Genomic DNA, 18,391 nt, shown 5'->3' on the forward strand with positions numbered 1-18,391 from the left:
TTTCTGCCATACTTCACTAGGGTTGCAATCTTTTTCAGCAAATTGGAACAGAGACTCCATAATGAGAACAAAACTATTATCAAACACCATTTCAGCAAAAATTGAAAAATCAAAAGTGATAATATTTCTCAAGTAATGGCTGGGTTGAAAAGAGTAAATGCCATTAAATGCGTCTATTTTCCTGTCAAGTGCTATAATGAGACTGACAGAAAAACAAGATGCCGAATTAATCCACCCTTAAAGGCTGTTGCCTTTTCTTCCATCAATTTTCTACTCCTATCATTTAGGAATATCAATAAACTCCCAAAGAGAAGCTTTGGCAGTTGTTAACATTGTCATTTGTGTTTCTCTTCCCCTACAATGATTTGTACTAAAGACTTAAGTCACCTGCTATCTCCCTCAGTGGTAATGCACACTGCAAAGAACTGAGCATAAGCCCTTGCCCCAAATCCTCAGCTTGAATGGTTTTATCAACTACAAGCAGCCCTGAAGCCCCTGAGGAAGGCAATAAAAACTTCTGTCACACCGGATTGCATTTTTTATCCCAGATTATCACAACTGAATATGTTTATTGAAACTGGTTTCCTTTTCTTGCCTTCCCCATGTTTCCCCAGCCTATTGTTAATCGTCCTTGTGTGTAATCGGAAAATCTGTTTACATTTGCTTCGTGGAGCTCAGGAGATAGCTGTGTGACCTTGGGAGAATACCAAATTCTTTGTGCCTCAGTTTTCTCCTGTGTAAACTATATTGCCTTTAGAGGGGAAAATTAGATGATAAAATTAAATGACATATATAAGAAGACAAAGTGCTTACAAACCTGAAACTCATGTAGTTCCATGTATTATTTAATAATTTATTGAGATAGAAGTTCATACCATACAATCTGTGCATTTAAAGTGAACCATTCAATGGTTCTTAGTATATTTACAGAGTTTCGAACCATCACCACAACTTAATTTTATAATATTTCATCATCCAAAAAGAAACTCTGTAGCAGTCACTACCCATTATCCCTCCCATCTCACTCCCAAGTCCACCTCACCTCCCGCTGCCATTCTCAGCCCTAGGAAACCACTCATCTACTTTCTCTGTATGTATTTGCCTATTCTGGACATTTCGTATAAATGGAATAATAGAATAAGTGGTCCTTTGTGACTGGCTTCTTTCACTTCACGTAATGTTTTCAAGGTTCATCTACATTATAGCATTTATCAGTACCTCACTCCTTTTTATCACTGAATAGAATTCCATTGTATGGCTATAACACATTTTGCTTATCCATTCATCAGCTGATGAACATTTGGGTTATTTTCACTTTCTGATTACTGTGAATAATGTTATTTACATCTAGGTACAAGTTTATGTGTGAACATGTTTTCATTTCTTTTGGATAGATACCTAAGAGGGGAAATGCTGGGTCATATGGTAACTTATTTATTTATTTATTAACATCTTTATTGGAGTATAATTGCTTTACAATGGTGTGTTAGTTTCTGCTGTATAACAAAGTGAATCAGCTATACATATACATATATCCCCATATCCCCTCCCTCTTGAGTCCCCCTCCCACCCTCCCTATCCCACCCCTCTAGGTGGTCACAAAGCACCGAGCTGATCTCCCTGTGCTATGCGGCTGCTTCCCACTAGCTATCTATTTTATATTTGGTAGTGTATATATGGAATCTTTAAAAAAAAAAATGGTTCTGAGGAACCTAGGGGCAGGACAGGAACTTTTAATTAATTAATTTATTTATTAATTAATTTATTTATTTATGTTTGTAAAAATCATCTATTGTGCTTTATTTTTTTTTAACATCTTTATTGGAGTATAATTGCTTTACAATGGTGTGTTAGTTTCATGAAATTGGGAAAATTTCAGTCCTTATTCTGTTAAATATATGTTCATACTCATATTCTTTCTCCTTTTCTGGAACTCCAGTTACATGAATATTAGAACTTTTGTTACTGTCCACAGGTCCCTGAGGTGCTGTTAATTTTTTCTCAGTCTATTTTCTCTATGTTATTAAGATTGGATAATTTTTAATGTTATATCTTCAAGTTCACTGCTTCATAACTCTCTCTTATCTATTCTTTTTTGAGCCCATGCAGGAACTTTATTTTGATTATTGTATTTTTCAGTTCTAAAATTTCTATTTGGTTCTTCCTTGTATCTTCTACTTCTTGCTAAGACTTTTTTTCTCATTTGTTTCAAGTATGTTCATAATTCCTCAATGAAGCTTCCCTTTCCCCCCAAATAATGGTTGCCTTTACATTCTTTTCAGATAATTCCAATGTCTGTTTCTTCTCAGTGTTGGCATCTATTAATGTCTTTTTCTAATTCAAGCTGAGATTTTTCCAGTTCTTAATATGATGAGTGATTTTCAATTCTTAGACGTTTTGTATATAACGAGACTTCGGATGTTATTTAAATCTTTTATTTTAGCAGACTTCCACTGACACCATGCTGGTGTGGGAAGTTGAAACCTGACTCATTACGGCTAGGCAGATGCAGAAGTCCTGGCTCCCCAGTCAGACTTCACATGCACTGTGGAGAAAGTAAGGTATGCCTCACTACTGCTAGGTGAGGGTGGAAGTCCAGGCTCCCCACGTGTTTCATGGGTCTCTATTGACATCATGGAGGGTGGGGATGGGGAAGGCATCTCATTACCTCTGGACGGTGTTTAAAACATAGACTTGAAGACTGGGGCTCCTTGGACACCACCCCAGTGGGGAGAGGTAGTGTATCTCATTACCAACGGATGAGGATGGAAATCTAGGCTTCACACTTGGCTTCTGTTGACAGAGCCAGGAGAGGTACATTGTGGTTTTGGTTTTGTTTTTTCTGTGATGTGGGAGCAGGGCAGTTATTATCAAAAAGATTTCTTTCTTGCCAGGCTGCTCCTTTCCCGGTCCTTTGGCTTAACAAAACAACAACAAAAAACACAATTTTTCTTGGGACTTTTTTTTGGCTGGGTTGCAGGCTTCTCCAGCACCCAATCCAGGATATAAGGGAGAAAAAAGCAAACCCAAGGAACTCACCATTTTGTCATTCTTCACATCATTCCTCAGTTGGTCTGCCTTCTCTCCAGATTTCAGAGACTTATTATCTGTTTTATATATGAAATAAATGAGGAGAAATAGGGAGAAATGTGCCTATATCTCCCTGTCCAGAATCAGAAGTCTCCCCTTTTTACTTTTTTTTTTTTTTTTAAAGCATCCCCAGTGACCAATGGCTGGGAATCCTCTTCTTAATTTTATTTATTTATTTATTTTTGGCTGTGTTGGGTCTTCGTTTCTGTGCGAGGGCTTTCCCTAGTTGAGGCAAGCGGGGGCCACTCTTCATCGCGGTGCGCGGGCCTCTCACTGTTGCGGCCTCTCCCGTTGCGGAGCACAGGCTCCAGACGCGCAGGCTCAGTGGTTGTGGCTCACGGGCGTAGTTGCTCCGCGGCATGTGGGATCTTCCCAGACCAGGGCTCGAACCCGTGTCCCCTGCATTGGCAGGCAGATTCTTAACCACTGCGCCACCAGGGAAGCCCCCCTTTTTACTTTTTTAATAATGTGGCCACCCTAGGAAATTTTAAATTGTTATCTGTGACTCACATCATGTTTCCAGGGGACAGAGCTGCTGTAGATCTTAGCTTTCTCACTTGCAAATGAGAGGTTATGAGAGATGCTCTCCAAAGTCAGTCCTTTCCACCTCTAAAATCCCATGATTCTAGGGATTGTTGTTTGGCTTCTGTACATAATGCAAATGATGTAGATAATACTGTTGTTCTTTCCACTTACCTACACCATAGCTATCAGAATTGAAATAGTCCTGGAAAGCCCTTCAAACGCCTCAAAATAGAGCCAAGGGATAATTGAAGGTTACTATTATTATTAAAATGAATGCCAACATGTTAAAACTTCCATGGGAAATAGTTGGTAAGCAAGAATTTCTCCAAAGGCGATTATTGCAGGTGCTAATCAGCTTATAGTATTTTTTTTTTTTTTTGCTGTTTGTGCTGAAAGAAGAATTAATTACCTCAACAGCCTCACTTCTTCATATACCTAAATAATGCATCCCCTCACTCTGTGGAGAATAAACCAACTTTGATAGAGAAAGATTTAATGGGTAGCTAAAAATAGCACTGTAATCTCCTTGAAAGAACTCCCAGCACTCCCTCTCTCTCTCCTTTTAGAAAGACTTTCCTTTTCTGAAACAGCTAATGAATGGTTCTTGTTTCCTTGCGATTCTCTCCCTCATCTTATCCTCTCACACATTTTGAAAGATTAAAGTTCATTTTCTTCCAATATTCACGATAAGCAATCTTCTCGAAATCCACTGGATCATTCACAGAACAATCCCGGTAACTTGCCCAGGAAACCCTGGTTTCCTAGACTCCTTATTTAAACACCAAGACAGGGGCTTTCAGCCTCAGTACAAGATGTAAAGTTCTCTCCCCAGTACTGCAAAGTACCCCAGTGGTCCAGCTGTGTCTCATCCCAATTGCTCCCCTTGCAATATGTGTTTCTCTATCACTCCACAAAAAGGGCCTTCTTGAAAGTTATTGCTAATTTCTTCCTATCAAATTCAGTAGTCTATTTACCTCCTGTCCTTTATGAAGCATTTTACACTGTTTGCCAGGCCTTGTCAACATGTTCTCTTGCCTTATTTCCTATTATCATGCTTTCTTCAGATTCTCTTGAGGTTTTCTTGTTTCTTCGCTGGGCTCCCTGTCCTCCTATTCTCATTATCTCATCATATGAATTCTCTGATGCCTAAAGATATTTGTAAACCTGACTTTCATTACTCTCTACTTATTGGGAAGAATAGCTAAGTTATTTACCATGCCTTGCATGAACGTGAATATACTATGTAGCATCTACCAATTTTAGTGTTTCCACATGAAAGAGGAGGAAAATACCTACTATGAAGTTGCTGTGATGATTAAATGACATACTACATTTTAAATGTTGGACATACGGTAGGACTAAACCGTATTAGTAGCTTCTTGGATCCCTTTTCTTTTTAGTTATTCCTTTCTATGAATTACTACTGCCACAGTGTGTCAAATCTCTCAGTCCAATGTACTTAAAATACCACAAACACAGCCCCACCCTTTACTTCACTGCATCCTGCTTTCTCCATATGGACCTGCTTCCCTAATTAATACTGACAGTGTCCTATGACTCCTTCACTCTAGGTTCACTCCCCAACTTCTTTTTTCTTTTTTTACCATATTAATTTGAAACTCACTTGACTGTCTTTATGGTCCCTGAAAGTTCCCTTTTCCCTTCCCCTGACCCAAGCTATCTTTCTCCACTTCCCCTTTCTCTTTAACCTGAGTTTTCTGTCCTAGTCCTTCAGGCTGCCCTCATCTCTTTCCCAAGGCCACATCGGTTTCTTGCCCTGAAGCTTTAACATATTTCGATCCTTAATTCCACGCCTCCTAGTGGCAGATCAGACCTCCATCCCTTATAGGACTTTGTCTCAACTCTCCAGCCTCCCAGCCCTTCTTGCTTGCCATCATGATCAGTACCTGATAACATCCTGAATTGTGTTTATTTGCTAATGTGCTAGACGAGTGCTTCTAATTTGGGGGGTTTCACATACCAATAACATTTGAAAACCATATCTAGCTACTGGCATTAGTTTAATACTTTTTGCCCTAGTAAAGACCCTTAAAAATCATTTGTGATCCTCATTTCCTTTCTAAGAGGATATTTTACAAAAAAATAGAAAGGTACAAGCTTAAAAAAAAGTTTAAGTCGAATAAATTTAGACCTATGAAAAAATGTATCGCCCTTATTTTTTTCATTTCGACATGGACCAGAGGAAACTATCAGGGAAATTCTTCAACAGGCATTTGGGAACCTCCATAATTGTCTCTATACACCTACTGTTTCTGTGATATGAGTAATTAAGATTTGGAGAGTTCCTATTCTGAACCAAGTAGTGCAACTACGTGTATGTCTCTGTGTATATGAGACAGGTAATGGTATGTCATTCTACTGATAGCAGAACCAAGGAATAAGAAGTTTGGAACTTGCTCAAGGATTCACAGCTAGTAAGTGGTAGAATTCAGAGTCAAACTCAGTTATTTAGGCTCCAGTGTTCTTGGCCACTGAGCCATACTGCTGCCACGTCTTTAGACTTTACAGTATTGAGTATGGTTCTGTGTACAAGGTAAATGCACCAATATGTGCAATGATGATGACAGCTTCTGCCATAATATATAGCATCTGCAGAACATAATAATGGCTGTGTGTGTGTGTGTATGTGTATGTATATAAAATCCAAGTAGACCCTTTCTACAGGTACTTATAAATGGTACTACAAAGAAGATTACTAGTTGTACAAAATGTAACAACAATTGCAACTAAACAGGAGGTGGGCCTTTGAGGGGCAGCTGGACTTGGTGACTCGCTTCCAAAGAAGAGAGTACAGAAAGGGAGAAATAATAATTTTACAGTGGGGAAAACCTGGGTAACACCACCTGACCAAGTGACCAAGGTTAACATTACCAGTGACAGGTCATGTTCCATCAGGCACCCTTCCCCTCACCCCATACGACTGATAAGAAGGGAACCTCATTTCTGTGATATTTTTTTCCAAAAATCCATAACCCAAGTCTAATCATGAGAAATTATATCAGGCATACCCAATCTGAAGGACATTCTACAAAATACCTGACCATTATTCCTCAAAACTGGCAAGGTTATGAAAAATAAGGAAAGACAGAGACTGTCACAAATCATACCATTTAGCTGGATCCTGGAACAGAAAATATACTGATGGAGTTTAGTTAATATTAACAGACCAGTGTTGATTTCTTACGTGTAACATGTGTACCATGGTAGTTTGAGATAAGATTCGAGGAAACAAACTGGTTGACGAGTATATGGGAAGCCCTTGTACTATCTGTGTAACTTTTCTATAAATCTAAAATTATTCCATGTAAACAGTTTAATGAAAACACTGAGAAGAGGTTCCATTGGCAAATTCCTCTGAAAACTTTGGGTTAAACAATGCCCAACTGCTTTACACCTGGAAGTAACACAACACTGTAAGTCAACTATACTCCAATAAAAATAAAAACAAAACAATGCCCAACTGAGTTTCTCAGTTCCTGTAATCATCAGAGCTTCTGAGATACCTCATGCATATTGTGACTCTGAGAAGATGCAGGGTGCTGTATTTCCAAGACATATTTGGCCAGCAACCTTTTTGTTCCTTCCAAAAGCATCTTTGCAGGATAAATACTGACATAGAGAAGGCTTTTCCCAATGTGTCACAGCCTTTTACACCTGATATCCAACCGTGTTCAAATTTTAATCGGCAACTTTGGCTGAATAGAGAAGATACCATGAACATTTAATTGGCAGAAGACTTGAAACTAGAGGGTAATATAATGGATGAGAGAATCAGCATTAAAATTATATTTAATATGCTGCATCAATTGACCAAACTTAACAGGATGAATATATAAGGATAAATATTTAGTGTACTTTTATTTAAACAAAGAAAAAAACAAAAATCAACCTCTGGAACCATACAAATAGAAGCTGGATGTCCACCTGCCCAGATTGCTGCCAGGGTGTCTTCTACACTGCACCTAATAAATTACTTTTACATAGCCTTCCAGTGCTAAGATGTCTGAATCTACAAAACCACAGGGAAGGGAAAAAAATTAAGAGGCACTGAGAAAAGTGGCAAATAGTTGAAAACACCTCCAGAGTTAACGTCGACCCCACTCTACCTCTCTTCTAACCAGCATCCCTGGAATAATAACCAGAAACCGCCTGAACAAATGTTGGAGTTTAGCTGAAGAATCAGAGGCAAAAATGCCATCCCTAAGCATGCACCTAAGAGATTTCTGATGGTATAATTTAAGAGGACAGGGAATTGATGATTTTATCTAGACCCAGTATTGCTGTTACTCAAAAAGAAATTTACCGAAATAAATAAACATATAAATATATAAACAAGTAAGTTGATTTTTAAAAATTCACTATTTTTTTCCTCCTATGGAAATAACTGGCATATTAAAAAAAAAAAAAAGACTATGTGGTTCATTTCAAGGTGTGCTTCACGTTGGCTCCCACACTGAGCCAAAACCAGCATGAGGCCAGCCACTGAGGCACCTAGGACACAAAAGTTGGGCAAACACTCTCCGGATCCCGTAAGTGCCCGTAGGGTCAGCCCCTGAGAGTATGTGTCGCTTTAACTTTTGCGTCACCTCACAGTGGTCCCAGCCCTGTGACTGGTGAGCCCAGCCAAAGCCCCTCCCTGACACTACATCACAGACTAATTCCTTAGGTGACAGCTGCATAGCTAGCTACCTACCGGTGGCGGCCTCCCTGGTGGTTACCAGCCTGACCCGCTGAGAAAGAGGGTCGAGGCCACATCTTTTCCCAACCCTAGGTAGGCGAGAGACCAGCACCAACTTTACCATTATCCTGAAATGGCGTGGGCCCCAGAGCGGAAGAGGGCGGAGCGGAGCTGGAGAGCTCGCAGGGCCAGCCAGGATGGGATGGGTGGCAGAGGCAGGGGCTGCAGCAGCACCTCCAGCCACCTGGAGCCTCGGGCTTTCGGCTCCCAAGAACAAGCGCTCTGCTTTCAAACGAGGAACAGTATGGTTGGTGTGGTGATTGGTCATGGTGGATCAAAATAAAAGACATTCAGGATATGACAAGCACCAAAATACAGATCATAAAAGGTGATTCTGAAGCAGAGGTAAAAATCTTTGGCAGCAAAGACATGAAAGCCAAGGCCAAAGAAGCTATAGAAACTCTTGTTAAGAAACAAGAAAGACACTACAGTTCAGAATCCAGTGTTGATAATGCTGCATCCCAACCCTCTGTTGGAAGAGGCTCAAGCAGAGATAACACTGCTAGAGGAGCTCAGCCACTGACAGACTAGGATCAAGTAAAGGCCGAAGTTGTACAGTGGGAAGAAAGAAAATGGGCAGATTTATCACCAATTAAGAAAAACTTTTACATAGAATCCAAAGCAACAAGGTCATTGTCTCAAGTGCAAGTAGACACTTGGAGAAAGGAAAATTTCAACATAATGTGTGATGACTTGAAAGATGGTGAAAAACGTCCCATCCCCAATCCGATTTGCAAATTTGAAGATGCTTTCCAACATTATCCTGAACTTATAAAAAGCATTGAAAAAGCTGGTTTTTGAAACCCAATGCCAATTCAGTCACAGGCATGACCTATTATTCTACAAGGAATAGATCTTACAGGAATTGCCCAAACTGGAACGGGCAAAACACTGTTCTATTTAATGCATGGGTTTATTCATCTCTATTCTCAACCAATATCTAGAGAACAAAGGAATGGACCCGGCATGCTAGTCCTTACACCCACTAGAGAATTAGCTCTTCAGGTGGAAGCTGAATGTTCTAAGTATTCATATAAAGGTCTTAAAAGTGTTTGTAGATATGGCGGTGGAAACAGAAAAGGACAAATACAAGATGTTACCAAAGGCGTAGACATCATCATTGCAACTCCTGGAAGACTGAATGATCTGCAAATGAATAGCTTTGTCAACCTAAGAAGCATAACCTACTTAGTCTTAGATGAGGCAGATAAAATGCTGGATCTGGAGTTTGAACATCAAATAATGAAGATTTTATTAGCTGTGCGCCCAGACTGGCAGACTGTTATGACAAGTGCAACTTGGCCAGATACCATTTGTCAACTTACACAATCTTACTTGAAAGAGCCCATGATTGTTTATACTGGTACTCGGGATCTAGTTAATGTAAACACAGTGAAGCAAAATATAATTGTTACCACAGAAGAAGAAAAATGATCTCTTATCTGAGAATTCCTACAGAGCTTGTCACCCAAAGACAAAGTCATCGTGCTTGTCAGCAGAAAACTTGTTGCTGATGACTTATCAAGCGATTTAAGTAACCAAGGCATAACTGTACAATCCCTGCACAGTGACAGAGAACAGAATAATCGTGAGCAAGCATTAGAGGACTTTAAAAGTGGAAAAGTGAAAATACTGATTGCTACTGATTTAGCATCCCGAGGCCTCGATATTAGTGATGTCACACACGTATATAATTACAATTCTCCATGGACTACTGAAGAATATGGACACAGAGTAGGGCGTACTGGAAGAGCAGGAGAGATGGGCGTATCAGTTACCCTTATGACTCAAGGTGATTGGAAGATTGCCGGTAAATTGATTAAAGTTCTGCAAAGAGCAAATCAGAGTGTCCCAGAAGATATTGTATCGATGGCTGAGCGATACAAATTACCTAGACAAAAAAGGGACCCAAAAAATAAATCAAGAAAATCTTAAGAAAAATCCAGAAAGTTTTACTGATGTCTACATTGAAAAGTTGTACCAGGCTGCTAGAAGATTCAAGATATGTTCAAGGTATGCAGTAATCATGTTACATAAGGAAGTACTGGAAACCTACTGGCAGTTAGAAAACATTTAACCAAATTCTTAAATAATACCACCAAGCTTTCAATGCATGTTCCTTAATAAAATCAAAAGTGTTTTGAAAATGAGAGAGTGTTTTGTGCTTGTTAGAGTCTACTTTCTTTTATAGCCTGCCACGTCCAGCTGTGTCTTCTCTAAAAGACTTGGTAGAAGACAACAATGGTGCTTTTCTTGTTTTAAAATAGTTGTACTGGATTGAAACATAGTTTTCATCAAGCTTATCCCAGTCAAAATATTTTATTTCCCCCAGTGGTTGGTGACACGATTCCTAAAAATATTTCCACTATCATTCCCTAATTTTTAACATTCATTAGAAAATGAATGCTCAATCTTTTAGAAGATTCCATAATTCTCTTTTTTCCGATAGATGTGACTAATAGAGCAGAGTGTCTGACTCACTGGGAATCAGATTCTCAAATGAATTCTCACTAACCACTGGTTAAAAATTCTGGGGAGGTCACTTGCCTTCTGTAGCCCACACTTTTTTTCACTAATAAATTGGGGTGGTTATATGAAATAATTTGGGGGTCTCCTTCACCACTAAATTCTATGATATTATAACCAAACTGTGTATCCCAGCGTTATATTAACACTTTATTTTCTAATCTGGGGGAAAATCACATCTTGGTGTAACAAATTGAACAATGAAACCCCTTTTAATGACCAGAATAGTGCATTCTGCACTTCTACTGATTTTTGAAATGTGACTCACAGGTTGTCTTTACATTCTTTTCATCTTATTTTTCAATTTGTCTCGAAAAGGTCAAAACCACATATACACATCAGAAGAAAAATTAATGTGAAAGAAAAATCTCTCTTCTGTACTGGGAAAAACATTAAAAAACCCCGACATTTTTGGCACAGGAACCAAGTTTAGTACAATTCCTAAATCTACAATTCTCTCTCTTACCTTTCATTTAGAAGCAATATGCATCTTCTCACATTGCAAGAAAATATCCTCACAATGACGCTGAATTTTATAATTCAGTGTTTATGAGAACATTATAATTAGTCAAGCCTTAAAACTTCTGGCAAATAAAAAAAAAAATCATCCAGCAATCTTTATTCCCAGCATGCCTTAGCTGTAACTGCAACAAAAATTCCGAAATTAAGTGAAATAAAGAGGTAAACATTCTAGGTATAGGTGTTTAAGGTTTAGAGTCTGACTTTAAAGGCTTGTTATAAAGACATCGATATCTCTTGATAAAATTAAGAACAATGGTTAACATTTTTGAGTGTCGGATATATACCAGGTGCTTTGTTTTGTAATTGATAACCTTTATTTAAAACCCACTGAGAAGGCTTCCCTGGTGGCACAGTGGTTGAGAATCTGCCTGCCAATGCAGGGGACACAGATTCGAGCCCTAGTCTGGGAAGATCCCACATGCCGCAGAGCAGCTGGGCCCGTGAGGCACAATTACTGAGCCTGCGCATCTGGAGCCTGTGCTCCACGACAAGAGAGGCCGCGACAGTGAGAGGCCCGCGCGCCGCGATGAAGAGTGGCCCCCGCTCGCCGCAACTAGAGAAAGCCCTCGCACAGAAACGAAGACCCAACACAGCCATAAATAAATAAAAATAAATAAATTAAAACCCACTTAGAGGGTAATCTTACCCCTATTTTGCAGAAGATGAAAAGAATGTCAGAGGAACTAACTTGCCTAAGGTTACTAAATCTGGTTAAAGAGGAATTATGTGCTATTTTAACCCTGATGTGCCAGATTCCAATATTTCCATTCTTTTTACGTCAATACAAGTTACTATGTGCAAGGCAATATGCTTGTCTTGAGATCGCCCACATGTTCCGATTTAGTGAAATAGAGAAGTATGTGCCAATTTACCCTAATGCAAGAGCAGTCTATAGCAGAACCTGTGAGAGAAGCTCAAATGGCCTGTTCCTGTTCACTCGGAGGAGAAATGATGAATGTTTAGCAAGTTGGAGTATATGTTATTTGCCAGAATTCCTCTTAGGGGCAATGCTGTATTTGTTAGAGAAAAGGGTAACAATTAAACCATTTGAGATAGAAAGTGAGGTTCCTCAATCACGTTCAAGTAACAACAAAAATTATCACTCAATGAGGAAGAAGAGGAAAGAAACATACATTTCTTCTTAAAGAAAAGGCTGAAAAGAAGAGCTACCGTACAGGGAAAGCTACGTAGAAATATTAATACAACAGTGGTTCTCAACCAGGGGCATTTTTGCCCCTTTCTTCCAGGACACACTTAACCACATGTGAAGACAGTATGGGTTGTTTTAACTACTGGGGGTATGGGGTGCTGCTGGTGCCTAGTGGGTAGAGGCCAGGGATGCTGCTGAACGCCCTACAATCTACAGGACAGCGCCCACACACAGAGGATTATTTGGTCCACAACATCAATAATGCCGAGATGGAGAATCCCTGAGAGAGAATAAGCAAAACAAAACAAATCTCATAGTAACCAAGAAAGAACTTCGGAGGAAAAAATAGAGGATTTTAAAATTATATCGTGTGGGTTGTACAGAATATAACCCTACAACTTTCCTATCCTTGGTATAGTCTGCATCAGTGGTTCTCCACCAAGGCCAATTTTGCCAGTATCTGGAGACAGATTTGGCTGGCACAGCTCCGGGGGAGGGGTATTGGCCTCTCCTGGGTAGAGCCCAGTGGTGCTGCTAAACATCCCATAATGCACAGGACAACCCCCCAAACAAAGAATTATGTGGTCAAAATGTCAGCAGTGCCATAGTTAAACCTTGCAATACATTAAGCAAAACATCCCCCCCTCCAAAGTCAACTGCGGAGAAACCAAGAAGGGAGTTCAGCCAGGAAAATGAAAAGAATACGTATTTCTTGTACACTCTTCAATATAAAATTCTCCATCAACTTTCATTATCTTTGGTATAATCTGTATCAATGACTGTCAATCAGAGTCGATTTTGCCCCCTAGGGGATATTTGGCAATGTCTGGAAACATTTTTCGTTGTCCCATGTAAGCAGCAAGATTGCTACTATCATCTAGTGGGTAGAGGTCAGGAATAAACATCCTATAATACACAGAACAACACCCTACAACGATGGATTTTTTTTTAGCCCAAAAAGTCTACAGTATTGAGGTCAAGAAACTGTGGTTTACATCGACCAACAAACTTTTTGTGAGTGAACTGTTTTTTAGAAACTCAAATAAATATTGAGTTGTGTGTCTAAATTGGAACGGAGTAAACGCAGGGCACTGACACCAGAGACAAAGTATGAGGATTCAGCTGACCTCAGAGTTATTCCTATAAAATGCTTAGCATGATAATTAACATTCAGTAGGTACTCAACACATATTAGATCCTGTCCATCTTGCCTCTCCCATCACCCATTATATAATGTTTGTTTACAATTCTGGGTGCCATTACTCCCATTGCTTCCCCCTGTCTGGAATGTCCTTTCTTCTTCCACTCTGCCAGGTCAAATCAGATTCATCATTCTGGGTTCAGCCCAAGTGCTACATCTTCCCCAAGATCCTATCTGCTCTCCTCCATTTCAAAACTTCTGTAGCTCTCTCTACCTACCAATAATGTTGACATGTGCACCATACTAGTTTGCATACCTACAGAGACAATTTGAAAAATTCAAAGTAATTAAGATGAATTGCACTATCAAATATTTAAATACATTATAAATATACAACAGTTTAAACAGCTTTATCCTATATAACTAACAAATCATGAGAGAACCATCCAGAGCTAAATCTGCATAAGAAGCTAGTATAAAGGTGGAATTTTTTTAATCAGTGAAGAAAGAAAAGTCTGTCCCAAAACAAATTTTTAAAAATTAAAAAATATATAATACATACATACATACATACAATACATATCAGGACAACTGATCAACCACAGAACTCCTACTATTAAAAAAAACCCCACTAGATTCTGGCTTTTTATAAAAATTAAAAACTTGAAGATCTGGGCTTCCCTGGTGGCGCAGTGGTTGAGAATCTGCCTGCCAATGCAGGGGACACGGGTTCGAGCCCTGGTCTGGGAAGATCCCACATGCCACGGAGCAACTAGGCCCGTGAGCCACAATTACTGAGCCTGCGCATCTGGAGCCTGTGCTCCGCAACAAGAGAGGCCGCGATAGTGAGTGGCCCGCGCACCGCGATGAAGACTGGCCCCCACTTGCCGCAATTAGAGAAAGCCCTCGCACAGAAACAAAGACCCAACACAGCCATAAATAAATAAATAAATAAATACACACATAAAATTTAAAAAAACAAAAAAAAACTTGAAGATCATATAGGAATATAATTTCTGATATCAAAGTGGAAACAAATTTTAAACATAGAAGCAACCACAGAAAATGCAAGGTAAATATTAATAGGTTTAACAATGTAAACATGAAATGCCAAAAATACTATAAAAGGCAAAGGAAACACAAGAAAAATAATTTAAAATATATCACACACTCAGTTATTTATATTTAATGTACAGAGATTTTTACAAACAAAAAATGAAGGATGAATCCCAAAATAGATATATGGGCAGAAATGTAAAGGACAATTCACCGAACAGACAAATAAGTGAACAATTAACATGTAAAAAAGTGCTTAACTTCTTTATAAACAATAGAATGAAAATTAAACCAATGATATAACTTTTTTCTCTAGAAAAATTGGCTGTAATTAGAAAAAACCTGGGAATACCTAATACTAGTAGCAATGCAGGGAAATAAACATTAATAAATTATAATTTTGTAAAAGTATGTTCCTTGGAGGGACAGTTGAGATTATGCATAAAATCTGCATATGTTTAATAGACTTGGACCCTATATATCCCTAAGGATTATATATACATACCAAGATGTATATAGAAGGCTATTTACCATAGGGTTGCTTAAAATAATTCATTTTTGAAAAAACCCTCAAAGTCCAATGATAGGGTACTAGTTAATTGCAGCATATCTATTCCTGACTTGGAATAGTAGAAATCATGTTCTTAAAGAATATTTAAAGGAAAGTGGTTTATAAAATCATCTCATTTTTAGAAAATTGCATCGGTCCATATATCAATATAGGAAAAAAAACAGATGAGCTGGATGCACATAGACACACACCACTGATAGTCATAATTTTCTACATTATGCAATTATAGGTGGGTTTAATTCTTATTTTATTTTCTAAAATTTCTACAAAATAACATTACCTTTATTATAATAAAAATGATGCTGATATATCCGGAGAAAATGCTAATTTGAAAAGAAACATGCACCCCATTGTTCATAGCAGCACTATTTACAATAGTCAAGACATGGAAACAACCTAAATGTCCATCACCAGAGGAGTGGATAAAGAAGATGTGGTGTATATATATAGAATGGAATACTATTCAGCCAAAAAAAAGAATGAAATAATGCCGTTTGCAGCAACACAGATGGACCTAGAGATTGTCAGACTAAGTGAAGTAAGTAAGACAGAGAAAGACAGATATCATATGATACCACATATGTGGAATCTAAAGTATGACAGAAATGAACTTATCTACGAAACAGAAACAGACTCACAGATATAGAGAACAGACTTATGTTTACCAAAGGGGAAGGGAGAGGGGAGGGATAAATTAGGAATTTGGGATTAGCATACACAAACTACTATATAAATAAAGAACTAGGTCTTACTGTATAGCACAGGAGACTACATTCAATATCCTGTAATAAACCATAATGGAAAAGAATATGAAAAAAAATACATATAACTGAATCACTTTGCTGTGCACCAGAAACTTAACACAACATTGTAAATCAACTATACCTCAAAAAAAATTTTTAGATGACGTTGAACATAACTTTTGAATAACTGAAGAAATTAATTCAAGAGGCATTGTAGTTGAAGGTATTCAAAATACAATCATCTCTTCTGTTTCACACGTTAAAATGTAAAAATCATTAATAGGAAACTTGTCTCTTTTCCACCACTGCATCTGAAGTGCGAAAAACGATGCCTGTGAAACCCAGTAGGAGCACAGTAAATATCTGAATGAATTAATAAGGGAGAGAAGGAAGGAAGGAAGGAAGGAAGGAAGGAAGGAAGGAAGGGAAGAAGGGAGGAAGGGAGGAAGGAAGGAAAGGGGGAAGGGAGGAAGCGAGGGAAATAGTGCATTGTTTTATTTTCATTGATCAAAAGTAAGCTTTTCTATTTCTGTCCCCTGTTTTGTCTGGTAACATCTACTTGCCTACACCTCACCTTCTGTTCAGTAATAAGAATAATGTTGTGTTCTTACCACAAAAAAACAAAAACAAATAAACAAAGGGACACAGGAAATTTTAGGTGTCGGATGTGTCTATTTCCCTGTTTGTGGTGAGAGTATCATGGGTGTTTGCATATGTCCAAACTCATCAAATTGTATGCATTATATATGTGCAATTCTTTGTATATCAATAATACCTCAATAAAACTGTTAATAAAAAAGAAAGAAAAGAATAGAGCGTGGCTTCCAACTTAGAGATCCTTTTTTTTTTTTTTTTTTCTTATTGTTTTAGAGATCCTTTTTTATGTTGTCCTTTCACATGTGACCAACGGGAACTCCAGTTCTGTTTCTTTGTTTTTTGTTTGTATAATTACATGGATTTCACCATCAGGATTGCTAACTCATAATCAAAATAAAAACTCAAAAATGATCAGATGATGTTGTGAAAAGAAAAAAATGATGTTGCAGTACTGTTGAAGAATATGACTCCACTTTTATTTAAAAATACTAACTGTATGTGTAAATATCCCACGCGTGTTTGTCAGTACTTAGGGACAAATTTGCCAGGATACACCAAATTATTAATAATGGGGAGCAAGGTTGGGAAAAAGAATCAATTATGAAGTTCTCTTACATTTGTAATAAAAAGTATTTTATGTATGACTCCTGGAGATGGTATATGTATTATCAAGATTAAGTCTGAGACTTGACCATTCCATCTTCTTTTTCAAGAAAACAAACTGGAGAATCTCACAGAAATCTCCATTTGCACAGAAATAAAATTTGTGGGTTCTTTTTGATTTTACTTGCAAAATTTGGAATTGTTTTCTTTTTAGGAAAAATCCAATAACTGCATGAAAAAGTAAAAAAAGAAAGACATAATTACTTATACAGATATTATGAATTCTGTCCATGTAAAGAAATATCTTTCTGATGCCATTATATAAATGAGCAAGAAGAAGAGGAGGAGGAGGAGAAGGACATGATGATTATTGTTTGTGCACCCACATGAAGGGGCATTTTTATTTCATTTTACAGGTCAGGAGACAAATGCTCAGAGAGGTCACATAGCTTTCCCAAGTTCAAACAGTAGGTAAATAGTAGAGCTAACTAGCTCTGTGCTGAAAATTAGAGATTCAATAAAGAAGCAAGGTAAAGCACACAGAAACAAAGGACAGATGAGAGAAACATTATTAGGGAAAGCACTCGGGTACCTCATTTTGTACAAAAAAGTACCCTGCGCAGGTATTTTCACACTAGGTAAAGTTTTCCTTACTCTCCTCCCCAGGCCTAGTGTCTCTGTAGTTTTCTAGCAATGGAGAAACCTGCGTGGTAAACTGGAAGTTTAAAATGACAGAACTACAGTCATTGATTAATGCAATCAAGCTTTTCACAAGTCCTTTTAAAAGATGAGTCTTAATAGTATGGTTGGCATCTGTTCACTTAGGCATTTAGTAAACTATGAGCCACAACAACAATACAAGAAAAGTAAGAAATGATATGAAGAAAGACTGCAATAAAGCCTTCATATTCCCGTCTGAGGGGAAAGAATGGGAGTGCAAGATAAACAAGAGAATCTGCCAGTATAACAAGTCATAAATTCAGTAATCAATTTATAACCTCTAACATCTGAACTTCTGGCAATAAAATTATGAAGTGCCACCTTAGCAGTACTCAGGGTGGCAGCCTCTGGTGGTTTACCTGCCAAATAATTACCCACACCACCTCCT

The 18,391-nt window shown here is 38.2% G+C and overlaps 1 protein-coding gene across 1 annotated transcript in view; it reads left to right on the forward strand.

Annotated features, from left to right (window-relative positions):
* Nucleotides 1-6,756: 6,756 nt before the first annotated feature.
* The window catches only part of DDX53 (DEAD-box helicase 53), a 228,737-nt gene continuing 217,102 nt past the window's right edge, over nucleotides 6,757-18,391 (forward strand). The window contains 7 exon segments of the mRNA XM_082447156.1: nucleotides 6,757-8,646; nucleotides 8,649-8,902; nucleotides 8,906-9,172; nucleotides 9,176-9,202; nucleotides 9,206-9,805; nucleotides 9,809-9,817; nucleotides 9,821-15,776. Of these exon segments, the coding sequence (XP_082303282.1) occupies nucleotides 8,448-8,646; nucleotides 8,649-8,902; nucleotides 8,906-9,172; nucleotides 9,176-9,202; nucleotides 9,206-9,805; nucleotides 9,809-9,817; nucleotides 9,821-10,309 (1,845 nt within the window). The 5' untranslated portion in view covers nucleotides 6,757-8,447 and the 3' untranslated portion in view covers nucleotides 10,310-15,776.

The sequence above is a fragment of the Balaenoptera physalus genome, assembly GCF_965194825.1.
Source record: "Balaenoptera physalus genome assembly, chromosome: X".
Classification (NCBI taxonomy): Eukaryota; Metazoa; Chordata; class Mammalia; order Artiodactyla; family Balaenopteridae; genus Balaenoptera; species Balaenoptera physalus.